General features: G+C 66.1%; 1 protein-coding gene across 1 annotated transcript in view; it reads left to right on the top strand.

Annotated features, from left to right (window-relative positions):
- Window positions 1-15,015, top strand: part of CAMTA2 (calmodulin binding transcription activator 2) — a 36,313-nt gene that overhangs the window by 19,664 nt on the left and 1,634 nt on the right. The window contains 20 exon segments of the mRNA XM_043503689.1: window positions 12-147; window positions 414-485; window positions 694-847; window positions 978-1,118; window positions 1,931-2,523; window positions 2,525-2,740; window positions 2,742-2,801; window positions 2,929-3,055; window positions 3,328-3,462; window positions 7,962-8,080; window positions 9,145-9,323; window positions 9,416-9,494; window positions 10,046-10,310; window positions 10,401-10,708; window positions 11,050-11,240; window positions 11,454-11,685; window positions 12,061-12,132; window positions 12,337-12,357; window positions 14,417-14,610; window positions 14,863-14,937. Of these exon segments, the coding sequence (XP_043359624.1) occupies window positions 12-147; window positions 414-485; window positions 694-847; window positions 978-1,118; window positions 1,931-2,523; window positions 2,525-2,740; window positions 2,742-2,801; window positions 2,929-3,055; window positions 3,328-3,462; window positions 7,962-8,080; window positions 9,145-9,323; window positions 9,416-9,494; window positions 10,046-10,310; window positions 10,401-10,708; window positions 11,050-11,240; window positions 11,454-11,685; window positions 12,061-12,132; window positions 12,337-12,357; window positions 14,417-14,610; window positions 14,863-14,937 (3,369 nt within the window).

The following is a 15,015-nucleotide window of genomic DNA, read 5'->3' as shown; positions in this document are numbered from 1 at the left end:
TCCGGCGCCAGCCCCCAGAACGGCTCCATCATCCTGTACAACCGGAAGAAGGTGAAGTACCGCAAGGACGGGTACTGCTGGAAGAAGCGCAAGGACGGCAAGACCACGCGGGAGGACCACATGAAGCTGAAGGTGCAAGGGATGGAGGTAGGCCTGGGGGCAGGGCCCCGGGGGGCTGGGTCACAGCTGTGGGAAGGGGGGGTATGGAACGGGGTGCCCCACACAGGCTGGGGGCCAGGCTGGAGTCTGGGGGGGTCAGTGCCCCTAGGCCTGGGGGACTGGGTTGGGGGGGCTGCCTGCCCCACGGGAGTGGGGCAATGGGGTGCTGGTGTGAGCAGTACCCACTGTGGGGTTGGGGGGGCCCCAGCCGCGTGCCCCCCAGCGCTGAGTGTGTGCCCCCCGCCTCTCCGCAGTGTCTCTACGGCTGCTACGTCCACTCGTCCATTGTCCCCACATTCCACCGACGGTGCTACTGGCTGCTGCAGGTACCGGGGGGGCCTGGGGCAAGTGGAGGGGGGCCCTGGTTTGGGGGGGGCCTGGCTCAAGGGTCACGGTATTAAAGCACCGAAAATCAGGGCTCTGAACCGGGATCCCACAGGTCTCGCAAACTTCCAGTCCCGTCCCCCCCCGCCACTCCCCTCCCGGGGCCGGGCAGGGGACCCCGGCGTCCTGACGCTCCCCCCGCCCCCGCAGAACCCCGACATCGTCCTGGTGCACTACCTGAACGTACCGGCGCTGGAGGACTGCGCCAAGGTCTGCGGGCCCATCCTCTGCTCCATCAACAGCGACCGCAAGGAGTGGCTCAAGTGGTCCAAGGAGGAGCTGGTGAACCAGCTCAAACCCATGTGTAAGGAGGGGGCACCAGGGGGCGGCGGGGTGGGATGGGTGGGGCCGGCGGGGGGCGGACCAGCCCCCCAGTGGGTTGGGGGGGGCGCGGCTGGATTGCTCCCCCCCCAAGTCTGTCTCTGCTCCCCCAGTCCACGGGATAAAGTGGACCTGCAGCAACGGGAACGGGACCACGGAGTTCTCCATCGAGCAGCTGGTGCAGCAGATCCTGGAGAGCCACCAGGCCAAGCCCCCGCCCCGCACCCACGCCTGCCTCTGCAGCAGCAGCCTCGGTCAGTGCCCCGCCGGGACCCCCCCCAGCTCCCCCCAGAGCCGGGGAGAGACCCCAGGAGTCCGGGCTCCCAGCCCTCCCCGCTCTAACCCCCCAGCCCCCATTGCCCTCCCAGAGGCAGGGAGAGAACCCAGGAGTCCGGGCTCCCAGCCCCGCTGCTCTAACCCACCAGCCCCCGCTCCCCTCCCAGAGCTGGGGAGAGAACCCAGGAGTCCGGGCTCCCAGCCCTCCCCGCTCTAACCCCCCAGCCCCCATTGCCCTCCCACAGGCAGGGAGAGAACCCAGGAGTCCTGGCTCCCAGCCCCCCCTCCCTTCCCAGATCGTGTCCCATGCTTAGGTCCTGTGGATCCCTTTGGCTCCTCAGGGGGCTGCCGGTGCTCCCTAGTGGCGGATGGGGGGCACTGCTGCCATGAACGCAGGAACTGTGCCATCCTGCCCCCCAGCTCTAGCCCCCCCCATATGCCTTGAGTCCAGAGCTGCCCTCCCCTTCCCTGGCTGGGGTCTCTCCCCTGGGGTCCCATCTGCGGGAGAGGCGGGGGGACGGACACACGGGCCTGCGTCTGGCATGGGGATGGGAGCTGGGGATTTGCAACCTTTGTCCAACAGTCTGTCCCCTTCCCCCCATCTCACTGTCCAGCTGTCTGTCCACCCTCCCTTCACGGTCCATCCCCCTGTCCGTACGTCCATCCCCCTGCAACCCTGTCAGTCCCGCTGTCTCTCCACCCCTCCCCCCGTGACCCCGCTGTCTGTCAGTCCCTCTGTCTGTCTGTCCTCCCGCCCGCCCCCTCACGTCGGTGTCTGTCCGTCCCGCAGGCAGCCCGGGGCACGTCCCGCACAAGTGCGGCACCACCAGGCATCGCATCATCTCCCCGAAGGTGGCGGCGCGGCCCTGCCCGGTCCCGGTCCCGGCCCTCCCCGAGCCACCGCGCCTGACCGACCCCAAGCCAGAGCCGGAGCCGGCCAAGCCTGACCGGAAGGAGCCCCCGGCACCTGCCGAGCCCCCCTCCCCAGATGCCCCCCGGCCCTCGCCTGCCGTGGCCCTGTCGGTGGGGCTGCCAGGCAGCGCCGTGCTGGTGATGACCGGCCTGGAGAAGCCGCTGGCCCTCACGCCCAGCCAGCACCTGGTGGCGGGCGACCCGCCGGTGGGCCTGGCCCTGCTGCCGGGCCCCGGGCTGGTCCTGTCCCAGAACCTGGAGGCCAGCATGGAGACGGGGGAGGCCGGCTCCGATACCTTCGACCCCGACTGCTTCCTCAACAGCCCCACCCGGGGCCAGACCTACGGGCGCCGGGCCCCGGAGCCGCCCCCGGCCGGCAACCGCTTCTTCATCCAGGACGACGGGGGGGCGCCGGGGCGGGGGGGTGGGCGGCCTCTGGCCGGGGAGACCCCCATGGAGATGGGGGGGGCCCCGGCCGGGCGGCGGGGCCGGGGAGCAGCTGCCGGAGGAGCTGTACTCCATCATCCAGACGGGGGTGGGAGGGGGGCCGGACCTGCCCTTTGGCCTCTCCCTGGACAGCCTCATCTCCGAGCTCATGACGGAGGGGGCCGGGGCTGGGGAGGGGAGCAGCCCGCCGCGCCCGGCCCTGCCCGACACCCCAGGCGAGGCCGCCCCCCCCGGGGGGCTCGACAGCACCGGAGCCTCTGGTCACCATCACCGACTTCTCGCCGGACTGGTCCTACCCCGAGGTGAGCGTGGGGGGGAGCAGGGATCGGGGGGCCCCTCACCCCAAGGGCCCTGCCGTTCTCACCGCACCCGGCAGTGGGGCATCCACCCTCCCCTCACACCCCCAGTTAACCCCTCGCTTCCTCGCAGGGCGGCGTCAAGGTGCTGATCACGGGGCCGTGGACAGAGGAGACGGATTCCTACAGCTGCCTCTTCGACCGGGTGGCTGTGCCGGCCGCGCTGATCCAGTCGGGCGTCCTGCGGTGCTACTGCCCCGGTACGGGACGGGGCGCCAGCTCCCCTCCGGCCCCGGGGCGGGGACTGGCTGGCTCGGGGGGGGCGGCGAATGGGGCAGGGGCCTGTCCCCTCTGGGGGGCACCGGCTCCCCTCCGGCCCCGGGGCGGGGACTGGCTGGCTCGGGGGGAGCGGGGAAATGGGGCAGGGGCCTGTCCGCTCTAGGGGGCGCTGGCTCCCACCCGGCCCCGGGGCAGGGACTGGCGGGCGGGGGTGCTTTGTGCTGCCCCCTCTCACTGCCCCCTTCTCCCGTAGCCCACGAAGCCGGGCTGGTGGCCCTGCAGGTGGCCCGCGACACCCAGCTGGTCTCCGCCTCGGTGCTGTTCGAGTACCGGGGCCGCGGGTTCCTGGCGCTGCCCAGCACCCAGCTGGACTGGCTTTCCCTAGACGGTGAGTGGGGCACGGGATGGGGGGGGCTGCTCTGGGTTCGTGTGGGGAGGGGGAGACCGTGGGGCTGGGAGCCAGTGTGGAGTGTGCGGCGTTTTGGGGAGGGCAGGAGAGATTGTGGGGTGGGGTCTTTGTGGCCCAGGGCAGCAGCCTTTGTGGGATACCCCGTAATTAATCGTTAACAGGGACAGAGACTTGTCTCCGCCCCCACCCAGTTTCCAGAGGCTTGGAGGGAGGGGACAGGGCTGGGAGCCAGGACTCCTGGGTTCTCTCCCCGGCTCTGGGAGGGGAGTCAGGGCTGGTGGGTTAGAGCAGGGGGGCTGGGAGCCAGGACTCCTGGGTCTTTTCTCATTGGCATGAGACCTGCATGGCCTGTGTTGTCCCTGCTCTCCTCTGCTCGTGGGTCTGATTCTGCCCCCTCCTCCCGCCATTGTAAGGGGCGGAGCAGGAGGTGAGTGGAGAATTGTGGGGTCCCCCCCAAGTGGCAGCCAGAAGGCGAGAGCTAGTCCACATAGGACCAGTAGATGGCAGCAGGGTTGGTGTATGCGGTGGGGGGAAGGTGGGGGTGTGTTTGGGGGGGGGATGCTGGGAAGGGAGCAGAGCACAGACAGGGACCCCCGGGAATGTGTGTGTAGAGCAGCTGGGTCGGATATAACAGGCCCAGACAGAATTTCCCGCCCCACCTCCAAAACGGGGGGAGATCCCTTCCTGGCGCCGAGATGCGACCACCTCTGGGGCGGGGTAGCTGGTGACACAGGGATCCCTCGCCCGGCGCTGAGATGCAGCCACCTCTGGGGCAGGGCATGGCAGGTGTCTGACAGCTGCAGTGCACCTGAGTTTAGGACAGGAAGTGAAGGCGAAGCCGCTGTGTGAATGAAACTGCCGCTGAGGGTACGTCAGGATGCTGGATTTATTTTCAGCTCTGGAGGGAAGCTCTGGGGTTATGGGGCTGGCACCAAGTATGGGGAGAGCGCCTCTGCTGAGCCCCCTGCCACATGGCGCCCCCCTGCAGTCCCTCTTCCCCCTTGCTGGGCAGTGCGGTGTGGGTGGCTTTGGGATTGCCTGGGGAGGGAGGGAGCCTGGGTAAGGGTGCAGGTGGGTGCTGGGCCGTGGGTCCCAGCTGAAACCAGGTGGGGTGTGCAGGGGGTGACCCCCACCTCCTCTGGGAGCAAAGTTACATCACCCTGGGGCAGACGGGAGGAGGTGGGGTACGGACCCCCTGTCTTCCCCCTGCTGTCTGGGGAGAGAAGCCAGGAGTCCGGGCTCCCAGCCCCCCCGCTTTAACCCCCCAGCCCCTGCTCCCCTCCCAGAGCCGGGGAGAGAACCCAGGAGTCCTGGCTCCAGCCCCCCCCCCCACATCTAACCCCCCAGCCCCCACTCCCCTCCCAGAACTGGGGAGAGAACCCAGGCGTCCTGGTCCCCAGCCCCCCCTGCTCTGACCCACTCCCTGCTCAGTGGAAGGCTCCTCTGATGCAGTGGCCTGGCGGGTCCCTCTCTGCTCCTTCCCCCGTCAGCTGGCGTCAGGCACCCGCCACCCTGGCCCTGCCTGGGTTGGAATTTCCAGCGGGGGGGGGGCGGGGGCCCGGTTTCCAGGGTCGTGAGTCAGCAGCCCCAGAATATCCTGACCGGCAATAAGGAGACTCTGGGTTTGTTCCGACGCCGCCCGGCGTCACCACTGCCGTGACGTGGGGGGGCGTCTCTGGAGAATCCCGCACATGCAACGTCCTGGGGCACGGCCCTGGCTTCTTGAGGTGTGAACCCCGGCGTCGGGGCTGAGCTCCCCGGAAGCCCCCCCCCGCGGGCATTGGGCATGGAGATGGGCTCCACCCCAGAGCTTCACTCCCTGTGTCACCGCCACCCTGCCCAGAGGTGGCTGCATCTCAGCGCCAGGCGAAGCCGTGAGTCCTGGTTCCCCCAGAGCCCTGCTCCCCTCCCAGAGCCGGGGAGAGAACCCAGGAGTCCTGGCTCCCGCCCTCTGCTCTAACCCACCAGTCCCCCCTCCCCTCCAAGGCCCCGGGTACAGCGTCCTTCCCCCAGACACCCGTGGGCACACAGTCGCACACCACAGAGTCACGCAGCCTACACATGCACACAAAATCGCAGACCCTACTCGTGGTCACCCGCGCACATCGTACACCGCTCAATATCACAGTCTACACCCCACACACATACACCCTACCCCCGGACACCACGTACACAGTTGCACACCGCACAATCTCAAACCCTGCCCTCAGACCACCCGTGTGCACAGTCACAAACCGCACAATCACAGATCCTACCTCCCCACACAGTTGCACAACTTCACGTCCTACCCCAGACACCCCTCCAGTTGTACACTCTACCCCTGTACACAGTCGTACACCACACAATCGCACACCCTTCCACCACACCGTCAGTCAGACACTCTACCCCCATACACAGTCGCACGCCACACATACCACGCCCAACCCCCAGACACACACAGGCACTCGTACGCCCTACCCTGGACACGCACACAATCGCAGAGCCTACCCTCGCACCCAGTCGCACACTGCACGATACCACACCCTACCCCCAGACACCCCTGCACACAGTCACACACCGCACGATACCGCGCCCTACCGCCAGAGACCCACGGACACTTGTACGCCCTACCCCTGGACACGCGCACAATCGCACACCGCACGATACCACGCCCTACCCCCAGAGACACACGAACACTTGTACGCCCTACCCCTGGACACGCGCACAATCGCACACCGCACGATACCACTCCCTACCCCCAGACACACACGGACACTTGTACGCCCTACCCCTGGACACGCGCACAATCGCACACCGCACGATACCACGCCCTACCCCCAGATACACCTGCACACAGTCATACACTGCACAATATCGCCCCACCCCTGCGCACACAGTTGCACCCCATGAAATCTAGCCCTCTTTCCCCCCCCGGGGCAGGAAAGGGTTAACAGCGGGCTGGGCCAGGGAGGGTTGCTGTTGGGGGGGGCGCCCCCCCTCCCTGTCCTATTTCGGTCCCATTGAGAGCTGGGAGGGGGTGCAGGTCTCATGCAGAGTGCCGTGGCTGCAGGCGGGAGACGGACAGATGCCTGGGGGCTCGGGGCAGGGGAGAATCCCCCTGCCCCCCCCCCCCGCCTGGAGATGTCACCGGATCTCAGGGAAGTTTGGGGGGAGCGGTTGGTTCTTTCCAATGCCGGTAATTCCACCCCGCTCCTTGCTTGCCGCCCCCCCACCGCGTCCTCGCACGCACGTGACGGGGGGAGCCCCACACGATCCCTGCCAGGAAACACCGGTTCCTTCAGGGAGTCGTCTGAACGCCCGCTCGCGCCCTGGGGCCCGTGCCCAAAGCTATGGAGAAGGAAGGTACCGAGGCAGGGGCTCCATGGGGCACAGGGCACCAGCGAACCCCAATGCCCTGACTCGGGGGGGGAGGTGCCTGGAGAGTACCGGGGTGGGTTGGGAAGGGGACTGTGAGGGGAGGGATTGTGGGGTGCCGTGGGGGAGGGATGGGCTGGATTGTGGGGTGCCATGGGGGAGGGATGGGGTGGATTGTGGGTTGCAAGGGGGAGGGGATGATGGTACTGGATTGTGGGGTGCAGCAGGGAAATATGGGTTGGATTGTGGGGGGCATTGGGGGATGGATGGGGTGGATTGTGGGGTTCAGCGGGGGAGAGATGGTGCTGGATTGTGGGGCACAGCGGGGGAGGGATGGGGTGGATTGTGGGGTGCAGTGGGGGGGGGGGTGGATTGTGAGGGGCAGCAGGGAAGGGATGGTGCTGGATTGTGGGGAGAGGGATGTGGCGCTTTGTGGAAGGTGCAGGAGGATAGATGGGGTGTAAGGGGGCACATGGTGGGGCATGGGGGGGCAAGCTGGATGGAGGTGCCTGAAGACAGCCATGTGCCGACCCCATTGGGAACCCCCCCCAGCACAGCACGCGCACAAATTCAAACACCCCCTCCAGCTCCTCTCCCAGCTAGGGGGTGGCGTCGCTCAGCCCTTCCCGCCCTGGAGATGGGGCAGGGCCTTGCTGGGGGTGGGTCTCAGCGCAGGAGCTGGGGGGGGCCCTGGGGGGGTGCTGCTGACAGGCTAATCCACCCTCTAGGCTGATTAGCTGCCCGGCCCCGTTCCACTGGCCCCGGAAATTAACCAGGCTAATCCCTATGGGACAGACGGGGGCGGGCACAGCAGGGTCGCACCGCTCAGCTAGCCGGATACCTGGGTTCTCCCTGGCTCTGGGAGGGGAGTGGGGTCTGGTGGGTTAGAGCGGGAGGGGGCGGGGAGCCAGGACTCCTGGGTTCTCTCCCCAGCTCTGGGAGGGGAGTGGGGGCTGGTGGTTAAAGCAGGGGGGCTGGGAGCCAGGACTCCTGGGTTCTCTCCCCAGCTCTGGGCGGGGAGTGGGGGGCTGGTGGGTTAGAGCAGGGGGTTCCGGCTCCAGGAAGGGGAGGGGGTGTAATGTTTTGCCGCGTGGCCCTGTCTCACACGTGCCCCCTGCCCCCAGATAACCAGTTCAGGATGTCGATCCTGGAGCGCCTGGAGCAGATGGAGAAGCGGATGGCAGAGATGACGGCTTCCTCCCGGCAGCAGCGAGGGGCCTCGGGGGATACCCCCCACACGCAGGTGAGACCCCCGGGGGCTGGATTCTCCAGGGGGAGAGCCGCTGGGGCTGGGTGGTTATCATAGGGTCTCCTGGAGGTATTTCGGGTTGTTTGTTGTTGTAGGGTCTCTCAGGAGTCCGGGGGCCGGGTGTGCAGATTCGGTATTGTCAGGTGTCCTGGGGGAGGCTGTGGTTGGAATAGCTCCTGTCAGTTACTGTGCAAACCCTCAGGAGCGCCAGGGGCTGGAAGCCCGGACTCCTGGGTTCTCTGCCCGGCACTGGGAGGGGTGTGGGGGCTGGTGGGTCAGAGCAGGGGGGGCTGGGAGCCAGGTCCCACGGCGCCCTCCCTACACTCATCTCCACATGTCCCCTGGGTCCTGCTTGGCCTCTCCCATCAGCCTTTGTCCTCCCCCCTCCTCGCTCTGCCCAGCTTGACGTCACTCCCCCCTTAAGCCTTTATCTGTGTTGCTATTTTGGGGGCCCCCTCCCGAGGGGGGGGTTAATTTTAGCCAGGCGGCGTGCGGCGTGGCTCGGATGTCGCAGGGCTGGGCTCGCTCCCCGGCGGCTGTTCCTGGCCGGGGCGGGGGGATTACAGAAGGCATTTTCCAGCCCGGCAGGCCAGGCATTCTTTCCAGCCTGAGCGAGGGGAAAATAGACCCTGCGGGGGCCGGGGGCCACCTGGGGGGGCCATATGTGGCTCGGGGGGGCTGTATTAAGCACCCGCTTGTGGGGGTCTCAGCCCAGCCTCTGCTTATCCTCCTGAAGAGATCCAGGAGTGCCCAGCGCGGAGATGCGGCCACCTCTGGGGCGGGGCGACGGGTGACCCGGGGACCCCTCGCCCGGCGCGGAGATGCGGCCACCTCTGGGGCGGGGCGACGGGTGACCCGGGGACCCCTCACCCGGCGCGGAGATGCGGCCACCTCTGGGGCGGGGCGACGGGTGACCCGGGGACCCCTCGCCGGCGCGGAGATGCGGCCACCTCTGGGGCGGGGCGACGGGTGACCCGGGGACCCCTCGCCTGGCGCGGAGATGCGGCCACCTCTGGGGCGGGGCGGTGGGTGACGGGGACCCTGCGCTCTCTCCGCAGGCGGTGGCGGACTCCTTTGAGGAGCGGATCGTGGCCCTGTGCGAGACGATGATGTCTCGCTCCTCCTGGCTCCACTCTGACACCCTGGTCCATGACATCCGCTTCCGGGGCATGACTCTGCTTCACCTCGCAGCCGCCCAGGGTTACGCCCGGCTCATTGAGACCCTCATCAAGTGGCGGTGAGTTCCCCAGGTTGATGCAGGGCGAGGTGGGGGGGTCTTTTGGGGGATCCCCGTTCTTTGCCCCCTAACTCTTGGGGATTTTCCTGCAGGAACCTCAGTGCCGAGAGCCTCGATCTGGAGCAGGAAGTGGACCCGCTGAACGTCGACCACTTTTCCTGCACCCCCCTGGTGAGGGGGCCCCCCAAGCTGGGAGGATTTGGGGGGGACGTGCTCCAAGGGGAGGGATCCTGGAGATGCAGCCTCGGAGGTGGGGTGGCTGACTCTGATGGGCCCCATGACCCGCTCCGCACAGCACAGCGCCCCCTAGCGCTGCCCTGGGGCCAGCCCTGCCTGCCCAGGGAGAGCACCCCCCGCTGAGCCTCCCGCCCTGCTCCCTGCCCCACAGCGCCCCATAGCACCAACCCCAACTGCCAGGGGGGGAGCGCCCCGATGAGCCCCCTGCCCCGCTCCCTATCCCACAGCGCCCCATAGCACCAGCCCGACTGCCAGGGGAGAGCGCCCCCCCACTGAGCCCCCCATCCCGCTTCCTGCCCACAGCGCCCCATAGCACCAGCCCCGACTGCCAGGGGAGAATGCCCCCGATGAGCCCCCGTCCCGCTTCCTGCTCCACAGCGCCCCTGGAACCAGCCCCGACTGCCAGGGGAGAGCACCCCCTGCTGCCCCCACCCCATTCCCTACCCCGCAGCGCCCCTTAGCTCCCTGCTCTCTTCCCCCCACAGATGTGGGCCTGTGCCCTGGGCCACCTGGATGCGGCCCTGCTGCTGTACCGCTGGGATGGCCGGGCCCTCTCCATCCCGGACTCGCTGGGCCGGCTGCCCCTGGCCGTGGCTCGCTCCCGTGGCCACGTGGCCCTCGCCGCCCGCCTGGAGGAGCTGCAGCGCCAGGAGCCGAGCCCCGAGGGCGCCTTGGACAAGGGCTGGGGGCCGCCGTGCTCGGCCGAGGCCCTGGGCCTCCCCTCCCCGCTCTCCGCCAGCCCCGACACAGGTACAGCACCCGTGCGGGAGGCTGGGGGGGGGAGGGGGTGTGTGTGTCTGGTTCCCCCCCCCCGCTGACCCCTCTCGTCCCCTGCCCCAGGGCTCAGCACGGTGAGCAGCGTCTCCTCGCCCTCGGAGCTCTCGGACGGCTCCATCTCCGTCACGTCGGCCTACTCCAGCACCTCGGCCCTGCGCGACTCGCCCGCCGGCAGCCCCGAGCCTGAGGCCGCCATGGACTTCGGGCCGCCCCCTGAGGGCTGGTACCTGCGGGACCCCCCGAGCCCGCCTGGCCTGCGCTGCTCCCCCCACTTCTTCATGGACTACGAGGGGCCCCCCGAGCCAGAGCTGCTGGCTTACGGGGAGAACACGGAGAACGAGGGGTACCTGCCGGCCACTGACGTGCTCCAGGTACCGGGGGGCTGGTGGATGGGTTGGCTGGGGGGTGGTGAAAGGCTTGGGGGCTATGCAGGGTGATGGGCTGTGATCGGGGGGCACCTCTTCTCCCTCTGGTAAAGAAAGAGAAACAGAGGCAAATTGACTGGCCCCAAGTCATTGGCAGGGGCAGAGCTGGGGAAAGAACCCAGGAGTCCTAGTTCCCAGACTCCCCTGCTCTAACCCCTCCCACTCCCCTCCCAGAGCTGGGGAGAGAACCCAGGAGTTCTGGCTCCCAGCCCCCCCTGCTCTAAGCCCCCCACTCCCCTCCCAGAGCCGGGGAGAGAACCCAGGAGTCCGGCGCTCCCCTCCCGCAGGTGGACATGATCACACTGGCCAAGCAGATCATCGAGGCGACGCCCGAGCACATCAAGCAGGAGGGTTTCAGCTCCGCGACCGAGGTGCCGCTGCGGGAACGAAGCGGGAACATGGGGCTGAGCGAGACCATGTCCTGGCTGGCCGGCTACCTGGAGAGCGTGGACCAGCTGCCCGGCGTCTCCCAGCACAGGTACACGGCCTGGCCTCCGGGCAGCGCTGCAACTGGCGTGCTCCGGGGGCGGGGAACGGGGCGCGGGTCCTGTCCCCTCTGGGGGGCGCAAGCTCCTCCCGGCCCCAGGGTGGGGACTGGCAGGCTCGGTGGGGTGGGGAATGGGGTGCGGGGCCTGTCCCCTCTAGGGAGCACTGGGGTGACTGGGGTCTGTCTCATGCCCCCCATCCCCAGGCCGGTGCCCTCGTCCCGGGTGTGTCTCAGCCCCCTGCAGGCCCCGCTGGGGGAGCTGCCCTTCGACCGGCTGCCCCCACCCCCCACGGCCGCCAGCTGGGCTGAGTTCCTCAACGCCTCGGCCAACGGGAAGATGGAGAGCGAGTTCGCGCTGCTGACGCTGTCCGACCACGAGCAGCGCGAGCTCTACGAGGCTGCCCGCGTCATCCAGACGGCCTTCCGCAAGTACAAGGTACCCCCGGGGCCCCCCAGCGAGGGGCCTCCCCCCTCCCTCCATCCTCCCCTGCCTATGGGAATGCTGCACTTTTCCCCTGTTCCCCGGCGACAGGGATCCCCACGGCAACAGCCATCTCCATGTACTGTCCCCTGGCAACTGGGAATTCCCCATGGCAACCGGCATCCCGGTGTCTCTCATACTGTCCCCTGGTAACCGGCATCCCGGTGTCTCTCAGAGTCCCCTGGCAACTGGGAATTCGCCATGGCAACAGATACCACCCCCCCTTACCTGCCCAGCAGCAGGAAAGCCCTCGCCCGATCCCGCTGTCCCCAGGTGCCAGGGACCTGCCCCCCACCTCCGTCCCTGCCCCTCACTTCCCTCTCCCCGCAGGGCCGCCGGCTGAAGGAGCAGCAGGAGACCGCGGCGGCTGTGATCCAGCGATGTTACCGCAAATATAAGCAGGTAACGCCCAGCTGGGGGGCCCCCCTGTGCTGCCCTTCGGGTGGCCCCAAGGTGGGGGGGGCTGCCCTGGGTGCCGGCCACATCATCCCCCGCCCACCCTGAGCGGGGTTGTAGCCTGGTGCCCATGGCAGCCAAGTCCATTGGGTCTCTGCCTGGGAGCACCCCCGCCCCGCTAACCCACCTCTTCTCTCTCTGTCTCGCAAGCTCACATGGATCGCCTTGAAGGTAACAAGCGGGGGGAGGGGGGGCTCGGATGACCCTGTGGGGAATAGGGGGTTGGAGAGACTCTGATTGCGGGGAGGGTGTGAGATGCTAGTTCTCTTCCCGGTGCTGGGGTCTGGTGGGTTAGAGCACGGTGGGGCAGGGAGCCAGGACTCCTGGGTTCTCTCCCCAGCTCTGAGAGGGGAGTGGGGGCTGGTGGATTAGAGTGGGGGGCAGGCTGGGAGCCAGGACTCCTGGGTTCTCTCCCCAGCTCTGGGAGGGCAGTGGGGGCTGGTGGGTTAGAACGAGGGGGCTGGGAGTCAGGACTCCTGGGTTCTCTGCCGAGCTCTGGGAGGTGTTGCCTGATTTATAAGGTTAATAATATTAGTTTGGATAATAGGGGTTTTATTCCTGCTCTTCAAAAGATCCATATAGTATTATGGTGTTACATGCTGCAAAGCTTTGGTTAAGAGACTCGCACCCTTCCTTGATAACCGGGTGGGGGGAGAGACGGGACCAGCCTCGCCTCTGGCGATTCAGGTTCCTCACTTCTCAAGTGGGAGGTGCAGCGCTTAGGAGAAACTAGAGCTAAGAGCTAGCGAAGCGAACTTCGAGTTTACTCAGCGAACTTAAATTTAAAATCAAAACCTAATGCACAAAATTAAGAACAAACGCTTAGTCCCCTTGCAGCTTAGAAAGGTTAAGAAAAACCAGTACGGCCTCTCTAGCGAGGTGGGTCACCTCTTTTATAGGTGCCGGAAATCCTTCGTCCTATGCCCAAACTTCATTCCTCACCCCCAAAACTGTCAGGATCCACTTACTCCATAGGCTGGTATGTTTGTAGGCAGTGATGACATGAACAGACCTATTAATGCCATTGGACTAGACATTAGCATGGCCGTGCATGACAGCTGAACTTACTTTAATATAAATCTATAAACCTATTACAGTAAACCAAATATATATGCCAGCAAGCAGGTTAATCTTACAGGCTACAGAGGAGCTGGGGCAGCTGGGAGCCAGGACTCCTGGGTTCTTGCCCTACTGCTGGGGGAATTCTGCGCCAAAAAATGTAAAATTCTGCACGCGATATTTTAACATTCTGTATATTTTATTCATCAAAAGAACACAATCACGCCAGTTTCAATAATCTTGGTCCTTTATCTGTCTGCTACTATGTCTGTAACAACACAGACCCAAAAAAACCCAGATTCTGGTCATTTTATTTTTTGACGAATAGATTCCTTACGCGGCAGAATAATGCCAAGCGTTGTGCAATTCATTTACATGACAATCCGGAACCGGGTTCCCAGCACCTGTCGGAAGCAGGGCAAAGGCTGGGGGGGACTCGGGGTAACGGAAGAGCGAACCTGGAGGGTGCTGGGTGTGGGTGGGAGGTTTTTCTTTGGGGGGTGGGTGAGATTGTTAGGGTGTCCGGGAGCCTCCCCCATGCAGACCCTGGCTGACCCCAAGACTCTCCCATTCAGTCAGGCATGTCTGCCCCTGCCCCTGTTCCTGCACCTCCCATCCCCATAGGTCTCTGCAGCCCCTCTTCCCCGTCACCAGGCTCAACGCTGTCACCCCACTAGCCATTCTGAGGTCCCCAGTCTGTGACCTCCCCAGCAGCCCTGTGTGCCCCCCCTCTGTCCTAACCTGGCGCTGGGGGCTGTGACGAATTCTGCACCTGGGCCGGGGAATTCTGCGCCCGCGCAGAATTGTGTTTTCTCCCACGGACGATACGTTTCTGCCTCAGAAGTGCTGCAGTTCCACCTTGTGCCCACCAGAGGCCGCTGTTCTGGCACCACAACAGCCTCTGGTGGGGGAAAGGCGGAACTGCAGCACTTCTGGGGCAGAAACGTATCGTCGGGGGGGGGGGGGCAAAAAAAATGCTTGCGGGACACATGAATTCTGCACGTCTGCAGTGGCGCAGAATTCCCCCAGGAGTATCTCCCCGGCTCTGAGAGGGGAGTGGGGGCTGGTGGGTCAAAGCAGGGGGTCTGGGAGCCAGGACTCCTGGGTTCCCTCCCCGGCTCTGGGAGGGGAGTGCTCCGGGTCCCCCACTGACCCCGCTGCTGCCCCGCAGTACGCTCTGTATAAGAAGATGACGCAGGCAGCCATCCTGATCCAGAGCAAGTTCCGCAGCTACTACGAGCAGAAGAAGTTCCAGCAGAGCCGCCGGGCCGCGGTTCTGATCCAGCAGTACTACCGCAGCTACAAGGAGTACGAGAAGCTGAAACAGGGCCACCGCGCCTCTGCCGCCATGCAGCAGAAGATGAAGTAGGTGCCCCCGGACTCCTGGGTTCTCTCCCCGGCTCTGGGAGGGGAGTTGGGGCTCGTGGGTTAGAAGCTCGTGGCTTCTCCCCCATCCCCACTGGCTCCTGTCTCCTCTCTGGCTATGACAAGATCCCACAGATCTAGGTGGCATTGGCTGGGGCCGCCGTGCCCCAGAGCTGGCCGCATCTCCGCACCGGGCGAGGGGTCTCTACAACCATCTGCCCTGCTCCACCTTCGCTTCTTGTCTTTCCCCAGGGGCCCTTTCCTTACGAAGAAGCAGGACCAGGCAGCCCGTAAGATCATGCGGTTCCTGCGTCGCTGCCGGCAGAGGTATGTGGGGGCAGGCGGGCAGTGAGGGGGGCATCCGAGGATGGGTGGGGCACCTCCGGTGGCGGGGTGGTGCGGGAC

The sequence above is a fragment of the Dermochelys coriacea genome, chromosome 28 (assembly GCF_009764565.3).
Source record: "Dermochelys coriacea isolate rDerCor1 chromosome 28, rDerCor1.pri.v4, whole genome shotgun sequence".
In the NCBI taxonomy this organism is placed as follows: Eukaryota; Metazoa; Chordata; order Testudines; family Dermochelyidae; genus Dermochelys; species Dermochelys coriacea.
The sequence above is the reverse complement of the archived record's forward strand: the minus strand, read 5'-3'. Positions and strand labels throughout refer to the sequence as shown.